At 52.0% G+C, this 22,357-nt stretch overlaps 9 protein-coding genes and 1 non-coding gene across 10 annotated transcripts; 6 read left to right on the forward strand and 4 right to left on the reverse strand.

The window, feature by feature from the left end:
- Positions 1 to 599: 599 nt before the first annotated feature.
- ACHE_80275S (uncharacterized protein) lies at positions 600 to 2,522 on the forward strand (the record flags this gene model as incomplete). The annotated part of the gene is made up of 1 exon (XM_043283627.1): positions 600 to 2,522. One exon carries the CDS (start codon positions 600 to 602, stop codon positions 2,520 to 2,522), a length of 1,923 nt encoding a protein of 640 aa, XP_043140888.1.
- A 579-nt stretch (positions 2,523 to 3,101) lies between these two features.
- Positions 3,102 to 3,320, forward strand: ACHE_80276S (uncharacterized protein; the record flags this gene model as incomplete). The annotated part of the gene is made up of 1 exon (XM_043283628.1): positions 3,102 to 3,320. The coding sequence occupies one exon, from the start codon at positions 3,102 to 3,104 to the stop codon at positions 3,318 to 3,320; it is 219 nt and encodes a 72-aa protein (XP_043140889.1).
- A 645-nt stretch (positions 3,321 to 3,965) lies between these two features.
- On the forward strand, positions 3,966 to 4,175 carry ACHE_80277S (uncharacterized protein; the record flags this gene model as incomplete). The annotated part of the gene is made up of 1 exon (XM_043283629.1): positions 3,966 to 4,175. The coding sequence occupies one exon, from the start codon at positions 3,966 to 3,968 to the stop codon at positions 4,173 to 4,175; it is 210 nt and encodes a 69-aa protein (XP_043140890.1).
- A 108-nt stretch (positions 4,176 to 4,283) lies between these two features.
- On the forward strand, positions 4,284 to 6,658 carry ACHE_80278S (peptidase S41 family protein; the record flags this gene model as incomplete). The annotated part of the gene is made up of 3 exons (XM_043283632.1): positions 4,284 to 5,658; positions 5,716 to 5,846; positions 5,918 to 6,658. 3 exons carry the CDS (start codon positions 4,284 to 4,286, stop codon positions 6,656 to 6,658), a joined length of 2,247 nt encoding a protein of 748 aa, XP_043140891.1.
- A 1,388-nt stretch (positions 6,659 to 8,046) lies between these two features.
- HXK1 (putative hexokinase Kxk) lies at positions 8,047 to 9,798 on the reverse strand (the record flags this gene model as incomplete). The annotated part of the gene is made up of 5 exons (XM_043283633.1): positions 8,047 to 8,925; positions 8,977 to 9,384; positions 9,438 to 9,463; positions 9,521 to 9,646; positions 9,759 to 9,798. 5 exons carry the CDS (start codon positions 9,796 to 9,798, stop codon positions 8,047 to 8,049), a joined length of 1,479 nt encoding a protein of 492 aa, XP_043140892.1.
- A 278-nt stretch (positions 9,799 to 10,076) lies between these two features.
- ACHE_80280A (SIR2 family NAD-dependent protein deacylase) lies at positions 10,077 to 11,266 on the reverse strand (the record flags this gene model as incomplete). Its single annotated transcript, XM_043283634.1, has 2 exons — positions 10,077 to 11,090; positions 11,144 to 11,266. The coding sequence occupies 2 exons, from the start codon at positions 11,264 to 11,266 to the stop codon at positions 10,077 to 10,079; spliced, it is 1,137 nt and encodes a 378-aa protein (XP_043140893.1).
- A 445-nt stretch (positions 11,267 to 11,711) lies between these two features.
- ACHE_80281S (Golgi transport complex subunit COG4) lies at positions 11,712 to 14,201 on the forward strand (the record flags this gene model as incomplete). Its single annotated transcript, XM_043283635.1, has 1 exon — positions 11,712 to 14,201. The coding sequence occupies one exon, from the start codon at positions 11,712 to 11,714 to the stop codon at positions 14,199 to 14,201; it is 2,490 nt and encodes an 829-aa protein (XP_043140894.1).
- A 338-nt stretch (positions 14,202 to 14,539) lies between these two features.
- ACHE_80282A (ammonium transporter) lies at positions 14,540 to 16,304 on the reverse strand (the record flags this gene model as incomplete). Its single annotated transcript, XM_043283636.1, has 3 exons — positions 14,540 to 15,177; positions 15,230 to 15,821; positions 15,870 to 16,304. 3 exons carry the CDS (start codon positions 16,302 to 16,304, stop codon positions 14,540 to 14,542), a joined length of 1,665 nt encoding a protein of 554 aa, XP_043140895.1.
- A 1,689-nt stretch (positions 16,305 to 17,993) lies between these two features.
- On the forward strand, positions 17,994 to 18,065 carry ACHE_t80007S. The gene has a single exon. It is a non-coding gene; the product is annotated as a tRNA-Arg (tRNA).
- A 166-nt stretch (positions 18,066 to 18,231) lies between these two features.
- pmr1 (Ca(2+)/Mn(2+)-transporting P-type ATPase PMR1) lies at positions 18,232 to 21,497 on the reverse strand (the record flags this gene model as incomplete). Its single annotated transcript, XM_043283637.1, has 3 exons — positions 18,232 to 18,791; positions 18,843 to 21,327; positions 21,396 to 21,497. 3 exons carry the CDS (start codon positions 21,495 to 21,497, stop codon positions 18,232 to 18,234), a joined length of 3,147 nt encoding a protein of 1,048 aa, XP_043140896.1.
- Positions 21,498 to 22,357: the final 860 nt, after the last annotated feature.

The following is a 22,357-nucleotide window of genomic DNA, read 5'->3' on the forward strand; positions in this document are numbered from 1 at the left end:
TAAGGAAAAAATTCGAAAGTTATTGACCTAGTATACAATGCTGGAGTGGCCATATTACAATAGGGAACCCTAACCGCGTAGTAAATTGTCTATTGATGCCATCCCACCGTTTTATATTTGCTAAAACCCACCTTATTATCGTCCCGTTCCTGTGGTTAGTGTAGAGTAAGTGCTCGAATATGTCTTGCCTGATCTGTGTATAGTTCCAATTCTGCTTCACTCATCTATGTTTACTGTTCTTTGAGGCCCGGTACCAGTCAATTGCATCAGCTCATATCACGAGCATTCGAATCCCGCATCAAGGTTAATTTTGATAAAACTTTGTGATATAATTAATTCCAACATCCTGTAACACTTCGGCCCGACAGAATCCGAAGGAGGCGGACATTTATCGGGCTGATCTGTGTTGGAATTGGATGGCTCGGTGAGCTGGTTTTGCTGCCGTATATCAACTACAGGAATACAAATTAATAAGAAAAGAAATACATCTTTCCTCTATAATCAATATCCTTTTGTCTGGCTGTTGCTCTCAACATTTTGCCAGTGCACACAAGCAATTATTTACAATTGAATCCCTTTGGCCTGAACCGATAGCACAAATGGCTCTGATGAAAACACTCGAGGTATTACTGTCGTTATCTGCCTCCCTCATTCCCACTTGTGCTCGCAGGGTGGATCATCCAAGTTATTCATCTAGTTACTATGCGTCAAGTGCCGTCAATTGCACTGCCGACTTCCACGATTTGAAAACATGGTGGCATGCAACGGGTGAAATCAACACAAAAGGCCCAGTGGCCGATGTCAATGTTCGTCAGTCGCACCTCTATTCGGTGCAGGTCAGCAGAGCACATCGCGACGAGTTGTACAACTCTTTCGTGTATGAGACCATTCCGCGCAGTGGAAAAGGCCAGATCTGCTACCCGGGCGACTATGACACCATTTGTCCAGAAGGAGACGGAATCTCCATCGAAGATAGTATTGGAACAACAATGGCCTGGTCGCAGTTCCTATACAGCCGCGATGTGGTGGTGAACGTGACCCGGTTGGATGGCAAGAACGTCTCTGCCAAAGATGTTGCCATCCGACCATCCAGCTTGCAACTAAACGTCACCGCGCAAGGAAGCTCGGCTTTGATATCAGTACCCTATTCCCCTGAAACCCACGGAATGCGGTTTTCGGTCGAATTTGCGGATGATATCTGGGAGTATCGGAATGCTGGTCCAGGGGTCAATTCCCACTACGTGCAGAACGCGAATCCATCCGGCGACTCCTATGTTCCCAGCTACAACGAGTCGATGCCGACGGTTGGACGAGAGCCGTTGAACGCGCTCTTGATATTTGCTAGTCCCTTCCCGCCATCGGATATGGTTCCATCCAAGCGCGACGATCTATACGAAATTCCACGGGGATATGTCAGTGGCCTGGACGCAATCAATCAATCCGTGGTTGTTTTTAATCCTGGGGTTTATTATTTCACTGGCAATGCACACGCCATTCTGAGTCCTTCCGTAAAATGGGTGTACCTGGCTCCCGGAGCGTATGTCAAGGGAGCTGTGCAATACATGAACAGCGATTCACCTTTAAAAGCAAGCGGGTTTGGTGTTTTATCCGGCGAGCAATACGTTTACCAGGCCAACGTCGCCTCAGGATATAGCAACAACAAGTCCGATGCGACATCCCTCAAGATGTGGAGAGGAGACGGTATCACGGCCGGACAATCCTGGACCATCCACGGTATCACCACCAACGCACAACCGTTCAATGCCATGGACTTCTACGGAGATCTTGAAAACTTCACCGTAGATGTAGCCGATTACAAGCAGGTTGGTGCCTTCTACACGCAGACAGATGGCCTGCAGATGTATCCAAACAGCCATGTCCGCGATGTGTTCTACCACTCTGGGGATGACACCATCAAGACCTACTATTCAAATGTCCGCGCCGAACGAATCGTGGTGTGGAAAACGAACAATGCCCCGATTATCCAGCTTGGTTGGTATTCACGTAATATAGCCAACATTTCAGTTGACCGGGTCGACGTGATCCACAGCAGATACCAAGGTGGCTCAGAGTACTACCCTCGAGCATTGGTAGGATGCGCAGCCAGTTACGAAGATCCGGCAGCGACGGATACTGCGAATACCAGAAACACGATTGCGAACTATACCGTCTCTAATATTCGATCGGAAGGCATATCTCCAGCGCTGGTCGGCATGAATCTGATGTCAAATCTCGATCGTTTCCGGATTATCAACGCCTGGATTGAGGAGTTCTCACCTGCTACTACGCAGCTGGAGTACAGTGCCGTCCGGGGATTTACTGACCCTAATCACGGAAACAGGACCGTCACGATTGGAGCGCATTCAGCGAATGGAACGGGTTTGGTGATTCAGAATTACACCGTCGGCAATGAAGAAGTCTCTCTTGCCGCTGGAAACTGGAACAGAACATCAACCGGCCATCTCGATATCTCCCCTTCCTTCAGGGGAAAGTGGACGGTCGAGTCCTTATCAATTGGCTGATTTACCCACACTTGTTTTTCGTTATTCAGTATTCTTTTTCATATGTTACTCAGTCAAAATTATCCTCCGGTGCTCCTGTACATACCTTTACTGGGTCGCGAAGTAGCAAATGTATGGACCCCAGACACTCTTGGTTTGTTTCCTAAAGCCTACCACATAATTTCTGGAGTGGATAGCTCTTAATCCACGAAGGTCTGCAAGAAGCAACCTATGTGTCAGGGCTATCCTTGCTAGCTCGCTGTTAGTCACGGCGCTGAAAGGTGCTTATTACGGCGACAGCTGATCGCTGGGGTGTACTCCATACACTGGCCACTTGTAAAGTGGCCTTTGTCAATGGTATTCTGTGTCGGGCCAACTATCATAAAAGAGTGGAACTACTAGAAATACGAGTCCATGATTAGCGTGGTTGGGTGTCTTTTGTTCGGAGTTTCCGATCGCAGGTAAGCATAGCAGGAGAAAACCATTGTCAACTCAAGAGAGGGTCCCTTCCACTGTTCGCCAGGAGAACAAGACACCCACACTGCTTGCTTGCTTTGTGGGACACAGGGTACAAGATTTTATTTCAACGTCCCTTTCCTCATGCCATCGTCCACGGAAGAACGTCTGTCAGCACAACTAGATGAAGACATCACCAACGGCGATTTTCACAGCGTCAAAGACTTCTACGAGTCAGCAGACCCAGAAAAGCAATCCAGCCTACTCACAGGCATAGCCGAGCGTGCTGCAGCAAAGGCACGGGTTGACATACTCCATTGTATCTGCGCCCAATTTGGGTACTACAGCTTGGGGCTGATGTAGTGGGTCAGCCCGCATGTAGTTACGTACGGAGTACTCCGTACCTCGTGTTCAGAAAACCGTTTGGAGTCGACCCTACGGAGTACATTGCTAGCTCATTGAGTCGCTCATTTCACTCGTCGACTGATGTTGTATCATGAGCTGTCCAGGAGACCAAGCGTTGGTCGCTATAAGACTCATCATGAATAGAAGCACATTCACGCTGTGGCTGAACAAGCACCCGAATATCACAGCCTTCCGGGGATCAGCGCGGAATTCTATCTTACGCTGACCAGGGGATCCAACGGGCCACAGATAAGCGACTGTCCCGAATTATCAGTCAGATTGGCGAGAAGATCGGCACGGTGCCCAACCAAACCCTGACTAACTACAGTTAGCCTCTGCTATCCTGGCGCAAGATTCGCGATGCCTTGTGGTAAACAGCAGCTAAACTCCCCGAAAGGCTACTGCGTGGTGTCTGGGTTTATACGGATCCTCTTGGGGGAGGGATAGTTCACCAGCCGATAAACGTGTCAAGTTGGTTCGGGCACAGCCCGTAAGGCTGTGCGTCCAATTCGTGTTGTCATGTGCATTAATATTTCCATCAGCCTATGAATGAAAGGCGCAGTGGGCCATGACACTATTTTAGAACAGTTACTGCTTATAACCATGGCCCCAGGGCCGTCTGGCAGGCCATCGCGCTCAAACCAAGCAGAACACCACGGGCTCGTGGAGCCCCAGGTTCTTGTGCTGGTCCAATGGTATGCCGCAGCATCGGCTATGACCCTAAAGCCTCCACATCCCTACCAGGGGTGGAGACGGGGGAAGCACCTGAGCAGCATTCTCGTGCAGCCTGAGCCTCATCCGTCGAGAGAATGATCTTTCGTGGAACATATAAGCGCCCCCTCCCCAATGGTGCCATGAAGATGCATTTGTGTTTCCATCCTCGTTTTTCTCTTTGTTCTCAACGCGGAAGCCAATGCTGAAATGCATCTCCTCGGAAGCATCTTGGCTTCTGCCATTTTGGTCGCGGCCCAGAGCTCATCCCTCATCCCCACTTCTTCGTCGTCTTCGGCGGTCCCATCTAGCTCCGGTTCTGCAGAGGCCTGCGCAAGGATTGCCAAAATTACCGAGAACGCCAACCATGTCCCCGCTAAAGTCGCCCATGACTGTTTGACCTCCGTTCCAGTAGCCGTTGAGGAAAATGAGGCCTTGATCGACCAGCTTAAGCTCATGTGGGAATGGCATTCGGAGACGGGCTGGTTGAAAAACACCCCCAAGACGTGGGACCGAGGCTCGTTAGACCTCATTGGCGAGTTAGACAAGATCAAGAACAACCTCAGCGACTATGACAGCGAATATGATGTACACCTTGCCATCCTGAAGTTGAGCATCGACACCGGCAACTACCACTTCTTGTTCGGGTCCGACATCCTCAGCGTCTTCCTCTTCGAGCGCGGCGTTGCAATGACGACCATCTCTGACGACGGATTGAAGGTGCCTAATACATATGTGGCCGGTGATATCATCGCCCAGCATGCTGACGACGACGTTTCCATCTCCCCAATTACTAAGATCAATGGCCAGGACGTGCAAGAGTACCTGGAAAAGATCGCCGATTGGGAGCAATACACCAACCTGGACGCCCGTTATAATAGCCTTCTGTTCCGGAAAGGTAATAAGGGCTCTTTTGTCTCTCCCGCCCAGGTGTTCTACGGCGTCTATGACAACGCAGCCACCACAGTCACCTTCAAGAATGGTACCACGCGCAGGTACAGCAATATTGCCAGTATATCCTCGGCTGCCGAAGGCATTGACTGGAGCGACGTCACCGATGGCAAGAGCCTCTTCAAGGTCCTGTCCAAGCTCAAGACTGCGGCCTACAAGCCGGATACTTCCTCGGCTGCGCGGAAGGCTGCACTCCACCTGTCTCGGAGGACATTGGTCCCCCGAGACTATAGTAACTATCCAAAGCCCGTGGTGAACCACAGCGACGCCATGATGGCCGGGTATTTTATGGATACGGTCGACGATGTTGCGGTTCTCCAGATCAGTAGCTTTGACACATCCTCTGCCGATAACGCGACGAAATCCTCGCACGAGTTTCAAAACTTGGTCAAAAAGTTCCTGAACAAGTCTCAGGACGAAGGTAAGAAAAAGCTCATTCTAGATCTCCGAGGTAATGGAGGAGGCGACGTTGATCTTCTGCTCGACACTTTCATGCAGCTCTTCCCCGCCGAGACGCCTTTCAGCGCCCAGCGGTATCGGGCACAGGATGGATATAAGAGGGTTGGCGATGCTCTCAATGAGATCAAGATGAACGATACGGCATACAAAGAGTTCATGTCGAACTGGTATGAAGGTACAGAAAAGCATCAATTGCCAAGATGGAAAGAAATATAGCGCTGACTGAACTCAGACATTGCGACCACTCACTGGGACTACGAGGACTATGTCGACGTCAATGGCAACAACATTCCCGATTGGGGGACTTGGTTCGGGCCCTTCACATACAACGAAGACAACTTTACGCTCACCTCGCGCTATAACGTAAGTGCAACTCCGGAAAGCCCACCACGGCCCGCCCTAGGCGTGGCACTATTCAGCTGAACCATTCACAGATGTCCAACAGCAACAGAGAGAGTATTCTGGACGAGGGCTTCAACTTCGAGAATCCCCCATCTGGACCGCCCATCTTCGAGCCCAAAAACATGGTCATGCTTATGGATGGCCTCTGTGGGTCATCCTGCGCTTCCTTCCACGAAGAGCTGAAGAATGTTGCGGGCGTCAAATCTGTTGTGGTGGGCGGTCGCGCTAAGGAGGGCCCCATGCAGGCTCTCGGGGGCACCAAGGGTGGCACCATCCTGTCATTCGGTCAAATGTCGGGAACCATCGCAGGCATGATGAATGCGACTGAAGCGTTGGGCATCAAGGGCTTCGAAACCCCCGAGCTGAAGACACTCGCCAACCCGGAGGTCCTACTTCGCCGCGCCGGCCAGGATGGACAAATCCAGATCCAAGACCAGGTGCGAAAGGGCGACTCATCTGAGTCCACGCTGCAGTACACGTATGAGGACGCCGATTGCCGCATTTTCTGGACTACCAAGACACTGCTCGAGCCGCAAGCCTTGTGGGCCGCCGCTTGGGCGGCGCACACGGATGACAGCAAGTGTGTCAATGGCTCCACGAAACAGCCCTCCAGTATCAGTGGTGGCTTCAAGCCTTTTGGAGCCGGCGCCCTCAATGGATCCATAGAACAGGATGAGACGGCAACGGCAACGTCAGCCAGCAGCCTGACTCGCAATTCTTCTCTTATTGCCTACGTCGCTACCACCCTCCTGAGCTTCCTCATATTCCTATGAAGTAGTCGCCTGTGACAGGTGATGAACAAACCATTTTTACGTACTGGAAGAGTCTGTCCGGATGAGATTTCTGCCGGGGCCTGGACTACTTTGTCCCAAAGGGACTCCAATTGAGCGAATTTGGATTGCGTTCGCCATTCTCGAGAAAAGATCATATCAGGGCGAAGTTCACTTAGGCCTGGTGGTAATTACTAAGAATATGAAGTGAATCCCTAGACCCTGATACTGGAAATAGACTGAGATGTACAATACAGTAAAACCCGGTCATAGACCCATAGTCCAGAGATGTCTTCAAATCTTGTTGACCGGGAAGGCCGTAATCATATTGAAATTCACAATAATGAACAGAGATCAATCAAACGTTACCTGGGACGGGGCAAAGGAGTGTATTATGGCCTGGAGTCCTACTGCATGACAGTCCTCCATCACGTCAAAAGCAGTAGTAGCGGAGCCGATACTGAGGACAGACTAGAAGGATATTCCAATATTAGTTTTTTTTTTTTTTTCCCGGCTCGAATTAAACGGAACCACCATTTACTTTCACACCCTGCTCTGCAAGCTGTTTCCCATCTTGGTACTGCGCCGAATGCATGCTTACTCCCTGGCACAGCTGACTGTCTGCAATTTGTGGCATATTGAACTGCTGAGACCAAGTGAGTCAACATTACAAGGCAGCAATATGTTTGACAAGCTGATTGTTAAAATCCTCAAGAAGCCAGGGTCTCAGGACTTCCTGCTGAGACCCGAACGAACGCATTGCAATGTACAACTGGCAGAACCAGTAGCAGCGATTCGCGATGTTGAGTTTGGTTGTGGAGTAATCTGGGATCATGGCTTTCTTGATGACTATTTCAGCGTCATTCAAGAGCTGGTCATGTATCATGCGAATTTGAACCAAAGTATCCAACTGGCAGATATGAAGGATAATTGGGTCCAGGGCATGGGGCAGATAACGTTTCCTGGGAAGGTGAAAGTACCCTGCTTGTGATGTTCTTGCGGTGGTATTATCGAAAGAAAGAATCGACAAGGCTGGGGAGGCGACTGAATCATAGAACGTGAACAAGAAGGTTATCAGTGGTTTTCTTTTTCTCTTAGGGTATAGAAGTGCATTAGACTATATAATATAATACTCATATGTGTGTAACATCAGACTTAGTTATTCCATGTCTTAACCATACTCTGAAGGTGTCGGTAGTTCTGGACCATGAAATAGATGCATATATTTCAGTATATACCAGGTCTGACAGCACGTACATGTTGTGATGTGATGCGCTTTTCTATCATCTAATCAGACGTATTTTCCATACCAATCGAACACCAATAACCGAAACGATAACAGAACAGTGACAGAACGCAAATCAAAGCACAATATGGGGAAGTTAAAGAAATCACGAAATAAGCTGCTTCATATCGTCCATGTCCCGAATACCAGCCAAGTTACCCTCCTTGGCCCGCTTGAGCGTCAGCGCAGCAATGAGCGCCGCACCAACACCAGATCCATCCTCTGCAGCCTGGATGGTGACCTTGTCCTTAGTCTCGGCAGGCCAGTCGAGAATCTCGCGCAGAGCCTGGGCACCCCGCGCCTTGAAGTGGGGGTACTTGGTGAAGACGGACCCGTCAGCACCGACGTGGCACGAGTCGATGTTCTTCTTCTTGCAGATAGCAGCGACACCGCAGGCTGAGAGACGGGCGGCACGAGTGCCGATGAGCTCGGCCAGACGGCGCATCATCTCGAGTTCGGCGATGGTGGCCTTGATGCCAAGCTTGCGCTCAACGAGTTCCTCGGTTTCCTCGAGGTTCTCGTAAGGGTCTTCTTCGATGGCGGCCGGGAAGGACGAGTCGAGGAGGTAGGGCTTGCGCAGGGCGGAGACGTCCTGGTCGCGGAAGATAAGGCCGGGCTTGTTGTCGACGACGTCGAGAAGGGCGAGACGGAAGATTTCACCGAGGTAAAGACCGGCGGTCATCTTTTCGAAGGCTTGTTGGCCGGGGCGGGGGGATTCCTGGTCGATGATGTGGTCGTACTTGGAGAGGGGGAGGACGATGTGTTCGTTGTCGAAGGCGCCGTATTCGCAGTTGATGGCGACGGGCATCTCGGGGGGAAGGTTGAGATGGGCAATCTTGGGGATGGAGCCGACGTTGTCCATGTAGGCAGCGTTGACACCAGTGCCGAAAATGCAGCCAATGCGCATGTCTGTGTCCGTGTATGCGGAGGCGATGAGGGTTCCAGTGGTGTCGTTAATCAACGCGGCGACCTTGATGGGAAGGCCCTGGTTTCTGTTAGCAGATGTCCATTATATGGGAAGCTGAAATCAGCGCACCCTCTTCTTCAAAGCATTCTCCAGCATAGGAACAACATCGTGACCCTCAACACCATCAATGTCGAAACCCTTGGTCCAGCGCTGCAAAACACCGTGGTCGACGTAGTCCTGGGTAGCAGGGTAGGAAAATGTGAAACCCAAGGGCAGCTTGGACAGGTTCTCGCCCTCGTGGTGGGATTCGAGGAACTGCTGCAGGCAGTCGGCGATGTACTCCCAGAGTTCCTCCGAAGTGCCCGTGCGGAGCTCGTCGGGCAAGCGGTACTTGGACTGGGTGATGTCGAAGGCACCCTGTTCCGCGGTCAAAGTGATCTCACAGACACGAAGGTTGGTACCGCCCATGTCGAGGGCGAGGAAGGTTCCCTGCTCGTGGCCGTTGGGGAAGCCCATAACCCAGGTGACGTTCATGGGCTGACTTGTCAGTGTCGCATTCTTTATCGGAGATTATGGGGGAGGCAGCTTACGATGTTCCCACCCTCGACGCTGAGACCTGCGCATTATGAGCATACTGGAAGACACAACGGAAGCCCAGTGTAAGCTAACGTACCCTTCTCGAGCTCCTTTTCGAAGTGGTCGACCACCTTCTTCAGGGTCTCGGTGCTGACGGTGAAGGTCTCCTCAAACTCCTGGATCTGGTGCTGGAGGTTCTGCGGCAATTCCGCAACGGAGGATCCTGTTCAGATTAGCATTATTCTCGCCATTGTAACCATTCCCATGGTGTTGTGCCATCGCTGGTCGTAAGCGCAACGGCTGTCGCATTGCCGCTGAAGGGAAATCTCACGTACCCTTGCGGGATTGAGGCTTCTTGGGACCAATTCCGACCATTTTGGAGCAGTATAGGAGCAATATACAAGTAGGAAAAAAAGAATAGAGAGGAATGTAAGTGAAGAAAGAAGAGAGAAAAACCGGAGTGCAGCGAAGAGACTGTATCGTGGGGCAAAAGTGAGGCCCCGCAACGGACATGAAGTCATCTCAACCGATTTCACCGGTTTATGCTTTGGGTTACATATGCATAACATTCAACGTATTTACGGGGTACAGCTAGTAGTACTACATATATATACTCCGTACCGCATACAGATGATAGAGAATTATACGCCTGATTACAGCAATGGCTTCTTCTTCGCCAGATGCGGAAACACATGTCCCAATCCCGATCCCTCGCTGTCGTCCGCATCGGCCGATTGTGCCCCGGATGCCTGCTTGGCCTCCTCCTTTGCCCGCTGCCGGTCCATATGGTCTCGCACTTTCCGTTCGTAAGCACCCGATAGCCCCAGTGTCCGGTCCACTTCACTGGTCAACCGCTCGACTTCGTCGTGGAGTCGCTCGTCCTTGGTCTGCAACGGCGCCATCTCGGCATCCCGAGCGTCCTTGTCCGGATTGGTTTCCTCCCACAACGCTTCAAGGTCTTCCAACCATCCAAATGCTGCGGCCAATTTCCGCACCCCAGCATCGCAATCTCCAAGAATAAGTACATCATCTGGACGAGAGCCCATACCGCCCACGCGCTCCAGGTTAATCAAAACACGGGGAACGCCATCCGAGACAAACCCCGGTAAACTAGCAAACGGCTGCACTTGGAGACTAGTCCCCATGACAATGCACAAATCTGCCGCGCCAGGAAGCTCGCGGTTCAAAAAGAAATCCTCCGGGAGAGCTTCCCCGAAGAACACAATATCCGGCTTCACCAGACCCTTGCATTCCTTGCACGTCGGTACCTCGCCCTTTTCCACGTGCTCTTTCATTTCCTGTTCGGGATATGCTGCCTTGCACTCGATACAGTGCTGGTTTGCGAAACTCCCGTGCGCTTCGACAATCATCTCGCCCGGCACCCCCGCCTGCCGCTCTAGGCAGTCAATGTTTTGCGTAAAATGTTTCAGCAGCAAGCCCTTGTCGTAGAGTAATTTGATAAACGAATGCGCGATCGTAGGTCGATACCGACCTGGCGCCAACTCGCGCGCCAACGCATAGAAAGGCTTGGGGTTTTGTCGGAAGAAACTGATGTCAAAGACAGCCTCGGGGTCCGGGAGATCTAGAAACGCAAGATTGGCGTAGATGCCAGTATCCGGGGAGCGAAAGTCGGGGATTCCAGCTGAGGTACTGATTCCTGCTCCAACCTGTTTTTCTTTAGCTATCTCAAGCTCTGTCTCTGATCGCGGGGTCATCGTACCATAACCACAATCTTTCGCACACGCTTCTCGTGGACATACTTGGCCAAGGCCTCCACCGTCCGTGCCTCCAATACGGACGGAGGCGTTTTTTCGTCCACTAAAGTGGACGGTTCGTTGCCCATGATGCCTCGTTGGCCGAATTTGGGCTTATGTTGGTGTCGGGGTCTGCGACGGCGGCCGATGGTGGCGGTATTCAAATGTATATAGTATGATAGGTCTTTTTCTAACTAATATGGACTAATATGGAATCTGAGAAGATGCGGGAGACGAAATCTCGTCATGACGTCGAGCTGAGATGTGCCCGATCGGGCAATTTATGCCTGAGGTGTCTATCAGGTTGCATCGTCGCATCCAGCATTGGGCATTCACACGCATTGCAACACCATATTCTTCTTTTACAATAATATCTTCGAATTCTAATGCCTCAATATCAATAAACAGTCTCATGGTATCGTCGTGACTCCGCCAACCGACTCACCGCCTTCACCCCGCGGAAGAACACCTCGCATAAACATCTCCCGTTCATCTGGCATCTCCAACAATCCATTGTCTTCTCCAATCGCCAACATGGCCATTCCACCGGCCACCGCTGTCAATGGACACGCAGAGTCACCCTCGTCCTCTTTTCCACCAAACTCGGAAAAATCCCCGCAACCGCAACCTAATTCCACCCCGTCCTCGGACCCTGACATCTTCAACGCCAGCTCCGTCGCCGAAATCAAAGCTACCCTATCCCACCTGCACACCCAAGAAGCCAGCGTGACCTCTCGTCTCGACGCCCTCGTCGCTTCCCAAAAAGACTTCTCCCGAGAACTCTCCCGCCTAGACCTGCTCCGTGCCAATCTCGGCTCCCAAACAACAACAACCCGCTCCATCCGCCATGGCATGCTCTCCTCCGCCGCCGTCACGGCGGACCGCATCTCGAGTGCCGTCCGACGATTGGACCTCGAACAGGCTCGTGTCAAGGCAACCCTTGAGGTTGTCGAGCAAGTCGCTGAGTTAAAGGCGTGTGTGCTTGGTGTTTCGGGATCAATGGGCGCGCCGCAGGATTGGGAGACTGCTGCTAGTTACTTGCACCGGGCGGCGCAGATCCCTGATGAAGTGGTGAAGGGGGCATTTGCAGGGGAGATGGTGCCGACTGCTGAAGTGCCGGACCCGCCGAACGTCACGTTGGATACAGCTGCGGAGTCGCTGTGTGGGTTGTTTTTGAGGGAGTTCGACAAGGCGGTTAAAGAGGGGAATGGGGCGAAGATCACGCGGTTCTTCAAGCTGTTTCCACTTATTGGGAGGTCGGAGGTTGGATTGGACGTTTATGGGCGGTATGTGTGTCAGGGTGTTGCTGCGCGGGCGCGTGCGAATTTGAATGCTGGCACTGGGGGTAGAGAGGGGTTCTTCTATGCGAATGCATTGACCAAGTTGTTCGAGCATATTGCGCAAATTATCGATGGCCATGGTGGATTGGTTGAGCGGCACTACGGTCCTAGGAAGATGAACCGCGTTATTGAACGGTTGCAGCTCGAAGCAGACGTCCAGGGAGGAATTGTCCTCGATACCTGGGGCGATGAACGACATGTAGATCGCAAGTTGACGGATATCAAATCCTACGCATTTACTTTCTTGGTGCAGAGTTTCCTTCCCACTCAGAGGCCGGGTGCACCTCGGTCCCATTCGCCAGCCCGCGTGGCTACAGGAGGTGAAGACGAAGGCGTGGACATGAAGGAAATCGATGGCCTCCTGAACGAAATGGGCATAATGCTAGGTCGCTGGTCCCTCTACTGCCGCTTCCTAGCAGACGCATGTAACCCGGAGGATGAGAAACACACGCTCCCCCAATTCCTCGCCAACTCCTCCCTTACCAAGAAAATCACCACCCGCCTCGCAACCCCTTTCAACACAATGACAACCTTCTTCGTCCGCCGCTCCGTCGAGAAAGCCTTCCAGCTCGACGAATCCCCAACAGGCCTCACTCTCAACCCCCACAAACCCCTCAAATCCGACCCTCCTTACATCACCTCCGCCGTCGACGACATCATGTACATCGTCAACAAAGTCATCCAACAAACCCTTGCAACCTCGCAAATCGCCGTCGTCACAAACGTCATCCCAACACTCGCCCGCATCCTCGGCTCCGACTTCATCGGCATGACACAGCGCAAAATGCGCGACGAATGCTACCCCCGCCCTGTCGTCCAGGGCGCCCTCCCCCCAGAGCAAACAGTCCTCTTCTTCCTCGTGCTAATCAACAACCTCGACATCGCAGTCGACTACATCCAGCGCATCGTCACCAACAACACCGAAGCACGAACGCCACTGCCATCAACACACTTAAACCCAAACCAACCAGAAGAAACAATCAGCCAACTAGACTCCCTCTTCCCCGTCCCCGGGGAAGCAAAACAAGCATCCCAAGCCCTCCAGTCCCTATCCTCATCCTTCGAGTCAAAGGTCTCCGACCTCCTCGGCGACGGCATCCAAGTCATCTTCAACAACGTAATCAAGCCGCGCCTACGCCCAATCCTCGCAGACGCATTCCGTGACATCGAATACCAGCCCGACCACAACGACCCCTCCACCACCCCCGTTCCCATCGACGACGTCGAGGACGACGACATGCACACAGGGCCAGGCCCAGGCACAGAACGCCCAACAACACGCTTCACCACGTCTTGGACAGCCCTCCTCACGCCCCTCTCACGGATCCTAACACCCCCATCCTTCGACAAATTACTCTCCGTGACAACGACGTATCTCTCGCGTCTCCTCGAGAAGAGACTATGGTCGTATCATGGTCGGGTGAACGCGCTCGGCGCGACAAGACTCGAGCGCGATATCTCTGGAATCGTGAATGCAGCAGTCGACGTCGCGGGGAGCGGTATCGGCGGAGGACGCTACAAGCACCGGGAGGCATTTGGGAGATGTCTGCAGATGGTTCTTGTTATGGGGATGGATGAGGAGGAGTGGGAGGATGTGGTTCGGGGCGGGGAGACGGGGGATGTTGTTGATCGGTTGAGTGTCGAGGAGAGGGGGAGGGTGAGGGGGATGGTTAGACGGTTTTGATTATTATTTACATTCACATGAATCATACAGGTTTGTAAATCTACAGTGTACAGAGTAGGAAGTACTGAGTATATATATTATTATTATGCATATGGACAATAGCAAATCTATGTGGTATCAACAGAACCCTAACCAAGTATCCCACCCTAGATATTTTGAATGTACACCAGCCAGCCTTTTATGCAACCAAACAGAACCAACCCAAATAAAACAAGCCAAACGCCAACCGCCAAAAAAAAAAAAAAAAGAAAACATGCTAACTCCAGGCTAGAACATGCTGGATATCACGAAAAGAAATAATCAAAAACGCAATCGGAAAAACAGGTCGTGAAAACGGATTACTCCGCCTTCTCATCAACCTGCGTCGACGACGGCGGGAAAGAAGCCTCATGAATCTCATCCACAGGATGCTGCTCCGCAACTTGTCTTGGCGCAGGCGGCATCTTAAGCTCCTGGGATCCACTATCCGGCTCGCTCCACCCACGGCTGCTATCCGGAGCAGGCTGTCCGTCGAGCATCATCTCGGAGTGCTCGCCAATCCCGTACCGCGCAGCAGCAGGGATCTCATGGCCGTCCTCGAGCTGGTCCTGTTTCTGGGGCGTCCAGGCAAGGTAGTCACGACGGACTTCGACGTAGTCGTAGGCGAATTCACCGAGCTGGTCATCGTCCATGCCGAGCAGTTCGGCTTCTTCGGAGGCACGCAGGTTAAGACCCGGGATGGCGTTGATGATGAAGGCGATGATGGCGGAGACGACGAACGAGTACGCGCAGGTGGCAACGATATAGGCGATTTGGATGTAGAGTTGTTTGTAGTTGTGGATGACCCAGCCACCATCCCCCGAGCCGGTGTTGACGCCGTCGAGGCCGACGATCGAGTCGTCTGCGAAGAGGGCGTTGAAGATGAGGCCGACGATACCTGCGACACCGTGTTCGGCGAAGACATCCATAGAGTCATCGATGCGGATCCAGTATTTGACTGTTTTCGTCAGTTTGTGTTCGAATCATCATTATCAAAAAAATGGACATACCCTTGGTAGCATAGTTGCAAACAATACCCGTCACAATACCCAGAATCACACTAGCCCAGGGGGTAAGGAAACCAGAGGCAGGAGTAGCTGCCACCAAGCCGGAGATGGTACCCGAACACCAACCGACCATAGACCACTTGCGAGCTAAGCGCCAATCGAGAATAACCCAGGTAATCGCGCCAAAAGCAGCCGTCAGGTTGGTGTTCCAGCAAGCCATGGTAGCCCGCAGGTTCGCACCAAACGACGAGCCACCGTTGAAACCCAACCAACCGAACCAGAGAAAGACGGTACCAAGGAGGATAAGCGAGACGTTGTGCGGACGGAAGTTGAGCATCATGCGTTCCTGACGACGACCGAGAACCATCGAGTAGGCGAGCGCGGACAGACCAGAGCCGATCTCGACGGGACCACCCCCAGCGTAATCCAAAACACCCCATTTGTAGGCCCAGCCGTTGACGTTCCAGACCCAGCAGGCGAGAGGGCAGTAGACGATGGTGGCCCAGACGAAGACAAAGACCATGGCGGGAAGGAGACGACCACGTTCAGCGACGGCACCCATGACGATGGCGGCGGTGACTGCACAGAATTGCATCTGGATCCATTAGTCTCGGGTCCATGGACGAGCGAAGGGATGTAATACCTGATAGAACGCATAGAGCAGGTCCGGAATCAAAGCCGACCCCGGACTAGGATTGGCCAGCGTCTTCATCAAACCAAAGCTGCGCAGGTTGCCAATGTACCCATTGGTCGCGGTAGGAGAAAAGGCCAAGGTAAACCCCCAAAAGTACCATTGAAAGGTGACGACGGACATGGAAGCCATACAGGCCCAGATCATGCTAAGGGCGGACTTTCGACGCGCGAGACCGGAGTAGAGGAAACCCAGACCGGGCACCATGACCATGACCATTGCAGAGGCGGTAATAATGTAGGCCTGGTCACCGGCCTGGAACCATTTGTTCAGGTTCTCGGTCCTGGAGTCCCCTCCGAGTTCGTTGGTGGTGAGAGCATCATAGTTGGAGGGAGCACCGGTCCAGTTGTAGGAGGCGTAATCGGGGGCGTAGGGAGCCTCCGCCATGGTTTGATTTTGACAGTGAGGATGGATGAACAACAGAGAGCAGACCTTGGAAAAAGATGAGATGAGATGAGATGAGATGACTAGAAGAAGAGAAAAATCTGCCAACGAAAAAGACCGGGCGGAGGACACTAAGTACCAGGTTGTATAGGGGCGGTGGAGCAGGCGCTGATTGGACGGGAGGAAATAAGAATAAGCTATGTCTGGAAAGAGAGACAAGATAGGTTTCCACTTCCGTATGTGGCGATATCTCTTACTGACAAGTATTGAAGTGTTTACATTCCCTTGTTAGCACAGTTACAGTGATTTGCTGGTAGTATCTAAGCTCTTTGCTCTTTATTTCAAACACCACATGATGCTGGTAACTAGTAGTGATATACTCTGTATACTCTGTATGTCTGCTCAACATAGGGCGAGATACAAGCAAATCCTTTAGCAATTCGATGACACTCCGCCGCCCCCGGTCCTATCGGTGCCCTCCCATTGGCCAGAGATAGTTGCTGCTGCCCGGGTGGGGCCGCCGCTAATCCCCGTCCGGCTTGATAAGAGCGTCCTCGTCTCCGATTGGTTCGTGATTCCGATTTTTTTCGTCGGGAATTCTAGGAGCACTTGGCCACCAACGGAGTAGAGTCAGCCAGGCACTTTACATGCACTCCGGATACGGAATGCAGACGGAGTACTCTCGGTATATATCTACTCCATATGGAGTACGCTCCAGTGGATTCGGCACTGTACAAATCTACTGTACCCTGTTATGTATGTCAGTGTGTCTACCATTCCATCGGGCCTTATCGCCCAATCAAACCCGGTACCATTCTGATAACGATCCCGATAAGCTCATTGGTCGGGATCACTAATAACCTGATTTCGTCATGGAATCTGGGGACTCCAGAGTTTATCAGCTTGGGAACGGAGTCTCTTGTCACAGGGTCTCGTGCAGTCGATCATGATTGTCTGTACTCTGTAGGTGTCCATTTAAGGTAGCCAAGAATCTCATCTTCGAATACGAGTCTGATATGACACATTCAATTACATACCAGTGTACATGCAAGTATGTACAAGCACTCCGCACGATGCCAGCCAGGATACAAATCCCTCAATAAACATGCAAGGATCCATCCCCATATTGGCTCCAGTCTCCAGGAGTCCTTGTACATACGTACTCCATCATCCACGCTATTTGAGTGTCGATTGCCGATGATTTACATGCTCTGTACTCCTAGACAACTCCCTGTCAGTTGATTCGCCCATTTATTCACTCAAAGGTAGTCGCGGTGATCGACTGGTATCGCCTGTCTAGATTCGCTGATAAATACCTCTGGCTCAATTCCTACAGGACTCCTCGTTTCGGTCAGTCATGTTCAGTTTCAGCCGCATTCCGGGTTGTGTTTATGTTTACTAGTTCGGTTGGGTATGTGGTGTGTTTGATATTACCCGGGAGTACAGTCAGCTTGATATATATTTGTTGGTGCTACAGCATACGCGGCTCATTTTGATATGTAAAGCAGGAATCAAGCAATAAAAGCAAGAGCAAGCGACTAAGCCTCGGAGAATAATGCGTAGAACTACATTGCAGGTCAGCTTATGTCTCACAGACATAGGGATACCAGCATCCCTGGTGGTTGGTCGTACTTAAAAGAGGCAGCATGGAAATAGCTTATATAGCACTGCCTGCAGCAGGCAGACATAATCGGCCGGCTGGCCCAATGGTAAGGCGCTTGACTACGAATCAAGAGATTGCAGGTTCGACCCCTGCGTCGGTCATTCTTTTTTGCTTTTCTTTTTTGTCCCTGTATTTGTTACAGAATCAATTTCATGCTCGTCCATTTTATCTTTTCTTGCATTGCTCAACATATACAGGCACATAAACAAATAATGGTATCAATCATTAACCAAGCAATAGATCTCTATACAACGACCCCAGGCAACATCAAACATTCGCACTATATCCCACCCCCACAGCCCTCCTCTTCTTCATCGCATTCATATGTTTCCTCCCCTCGTCCACCCAAAACACACTGCTCGAGATAATCACCAACTTCACCAAATGCCCCAGTCCCAGAGCCTCCGTCTGGAAAATACTCTGCAACATGGGCAGATAGATCACACACGCCTGCCCCGCAAGCGAGCCCATAACCGCGTAATTGAACATCTTGTTTCCGAAAAGTGATAGTTCGCCGCGGAGCACCGACTTGCCCTCGCTGCGGCACGTGAGTGCGTTGAACATGTCGAAGAGGACGAAGCAGGTGAAAGTCATGGTGGTGTCGTGGGCGGTTACCACGCGTTTGCCCAGGGTATCGGCGTCGCCCATTTCGTAGATGTAGATTGCTAGTGTGCCCAGCATGATCATGGAGGCTTGCGTGAGGACGCGTTGGATTAGGGGTTTGGTGAGGACACGGGCTTGTTTGGGGCGTGGAGGGCGGCCCATGACGGATGGGTCGACGGGTTCGACGCCTAGAGATTGGGCTGGAGGTCCATCCATGAGGATGTCTGTCTAGTTAGCTCATGATTCGCATGATTGATGGGATAGAATGGACTTACTGATCCACAGAATCTGCATGGCATTAAGCGGATTCTTGAAGCCCAACGTCGTACTCAACAGAACCAAACTCAACGCAGCCACACTCGTGCTCAGCTGGAACGTGATGAAGTTCTGGATATTATAGAAAATTCCTTTGCCCTGCTCAATAGCCCGCAGGATCGTTGAGAAATCATCGTCCGTCAAGATCATATCCGCCGCCTCCTTGGCAACGTCCGTGCCCAGCTTGCCCATCGAGATACCAATATCCGCCTTCTTCAGAGCCGGTGCATCATTCACACCATCCCCAGTCATCGCTACCACATCTCCCCGAGCTTGCAGCGCACGCACAATCTTCATCTTGTGATCGGGGCTGGTTCGCGCGAAGATCGAGGTCGATGATATAGCTTGCGAAAGTTCCTGTGTGCTCATGCGGTCCACCTCATCACCACCAAGCACGGTCCGTGATACCGGGTTGTCGCTGACCGGCATGCCGATTTTCTTGGCGATCGCAACGGCCGTGGCCTCGGCATCGCCTGTGATCATAATAACCCGTACACCGCCAGACATCAGCCGTCGAATGGACTTGTGCACGTCCTTGCGTGGAGGATCGTTCATCCCAACCAACCCAGTAAAAACCAGGCCACTGTATCGATCATCGTCCTCGTTGGAGCCCACATGCGGAGAAGAAACAGGTGTGCTTCGTCGGTATCGAGGCAGCTCTCGGACCGCACCGCTTGCAAAGGCAAGAACACGTAGTCCCTCGCCTGCCATCTGCTCCGCTGCCTGTCGAATCGTCTTGCGCCGTGGCTCGTCCAGGATGACCTCGCGGCCCTCCTTTGTCATGTAAGTGTCGCACCGTCGGAGGACTTGTTCCAACGCTCCCTTGATATAAGCAAATTCCGCATCACTCGATGTGCCACCGATGATGACACCCATCCACTTGCGCTCAGAGCTAAAGGGAGTTTCCGAAACACGCGTGCTGATCCGCTCACGCACGTCATCCTCTCCCAAGTTATCCAGCAAGTCCAAAATCGCGACATCCGTGGGTTGTCCAACCCATCGACTCTTAACCGCACCAGAGGAGCTGTCGACGGTAGACGAGAGCACTGCGGCAGAGGATGCACTCGCAGGCGAGTTGGCATGGATACGTGACAGTCTGGCGTTGTTGGCAATGTTTCCAGTTCGCAAGATGGTTCGAGCAGCCGGGCCTAGATCCAATGCAGTACCGTCCCTGTGAACTTCAAAGGCCTCGTCACAGTCAAAATGCCATATCTTGGTCACAGTCATATGGTTCATGGTCAAGGTACCGGTCTTATCACTGCAAACGACGTTGACAGACCCCAAGGTTTCCACGCTAGGCAGTCTGCGCATGATGGCCCCTCGTTTGGCCATACGTAGCACACCCAGTGCCAACGTGACAGTCACAATAATCGGCAGACCTTCCGGGATTGCTGCCACAGCAAGCGAGACACCGATGGTGAACATCTCAAGTAGCTTTCTGCCCTGTAGCAGCCCGATCACCACAATCAGACCAATAACACCGAAAGACATATAGCTCAATTCCTGTCCAAGTCGGTCCATCGATAGCTGTAGCGGGGTCCGAGGGCTTTCAATCTCCTGCAGAGAGGCCGAGATACTGCCAAATTCCGTCTTAGCACCGGTCGCGATGACTATTCCCTGTCCGTAGCCTGACCGCACCAGCGTACCCATGAATGCGATGTTGTGTTGCTCGTTCAGACGAATATCCGCCCCGACTGCCCCGCTGGCAGGTGCATCGTAGAATGGCGATCGAGGAGGGGTAACAATCTTCGGCGATCCAACAACAAGGCTCTCCTTTCCCTTTCGCAGTGCATCGAAGTATTTTGCCACGGGTTCATTCTCCCCTGTCAAGTTGGACTCGTCGATCGATAGGTCTGTCGCCGCAGTGATACGGATATCCGCAGGAATTCGATCACCGGTCGAGAACAGTACCAAATCACCGGGAACCAGCTCGGTGGCAGGAACAGTACTAGCCGCCTTGACTGCAGCGGAAACCGAACTCGGACTCTTTGTTCTGACCTCCTGTAGTTCCATCTCTGCCCCGCCCGGCATAGCGCCAGCATTGTTGATCGTAGTGCTATCGGCCGATGGGACATTTCGAATGAGATGTGCGTAGTGAGGGACGAGACGGCTCAATGCTTCCAACGATTTCTCCGATCGGTACTCTTGAACGAAACCGACTGTAACGACGATAGTTACTGCGAGAGTGATACTGACTGCGTCATCGTAGTTGCCCATGAAAAAGGAGATCGCTGCCGATCCCAGGAGCAGTAGGATTAGCGTCTCCCTGAATTGCTTCAGAAACCGAAGCCACAAGGGCTCTGGCTCCTCGTGAGGCAGCTCGTTTGGCCCATCTCGTGCTAACCGTATCTCTGCCTCTGCGGGGGACAGTCCGTAGACGAAGGATGTCTGTAATCGTTCCGCCGTTTCTTGCGGGTCTAATAGCGAATATGTCGACGTGGATGTCTATCGGATAGTAACAAGCTCCGGTCAGTATGTAATGAGTCGCAAACAAGCCGCATATAGGCACTCACCGACGAGGGAGCATTGGGACGTAACGGTGTTGTAGACGGGGGTCTCGATTCGGAAATTGGTGCATTATGCAAAGGTAGTGCAGGCGTCGCGGACCTTGACATTTCTCATGCTTTGACAAAGAAAACAAAAAATTATCTAATTCGGAAAAACAGTGCTTAGCATCCCGTCTTGGTCGAGAGGAAAAGCAAAGATATTATAAGCGAAATCGTCGGGGAAGAGGGTCGATTCGTAGGGCGAGGTGCCACGTTCTCTCAAACGCGAACTCCGAAGAGGGAGAATCGAACCGGTGCAATTAAATCGAGGGTGTCATGGAATCCCGAGTAATCCTGGCACGACCACGTCAACGAATTGGAGAATATGCAATGCAGGCTGTATGTAATAGATCAAAACCGTTCGAATGCGGTGCAAAAGAGCGACTCATTAGGCATCTGTACAGCATGAGAGACGCTGACGAGGCCGGTCGATGATGATGCTTTTCCCGATATGGTTAGTTTCAACGGAACAAGTTGTTCCATCCGGTCCTCATTGGGACTAGTAACTAATTACTAAGGAACACTTACACGTGACCCCAGCCACATCTTTTTCCAAAATTCAACCAATCACACGCGTCTCAACCCGCTTGCCGCCTAGCGTTAGACGCGCCGCCTGCCGTCCGTTCATCGTCCTTTCTTTCGCTCCTCCTCTTTTCCTTTTGCAGCAGATGAACCCTTAGGTTTAACTCTTCTTCCCCCTCCTTTAACGGGTTTTTTGGTCCCATTTATCTTGTTTTTCTCATCCCATTTTATACCCTTTTGTCTGACAGTGTCGCTTTTGGTTGGACACACCGCCCTCACACACAAATCTCCCGACGGAGGGGGCTTTTTGTTTTCTGTGACAACGGCGCGTCATCCGTTGCTGGTTGCTAGGGCCTTTCGTCCACACCAACAATTAACCCCCACATTGGTTGGGTTCCTCTTTTGGA

The sequence above is a fragment of the Aspergillus chevalieri genome, chromosome 8 (genome assembly GCF_016861735.1).
Source record: "Aspergillus chevalieri M1 DNA, chromosome 8, nearly complete sequence".
NCBI classification, from domain to species: Eukaryota; Fungi; Ascomycota; class Eurotiomycetes; order Eurotiales; family Aspergillaceae; genus Aspergillus; species Aspergillus chevalieri.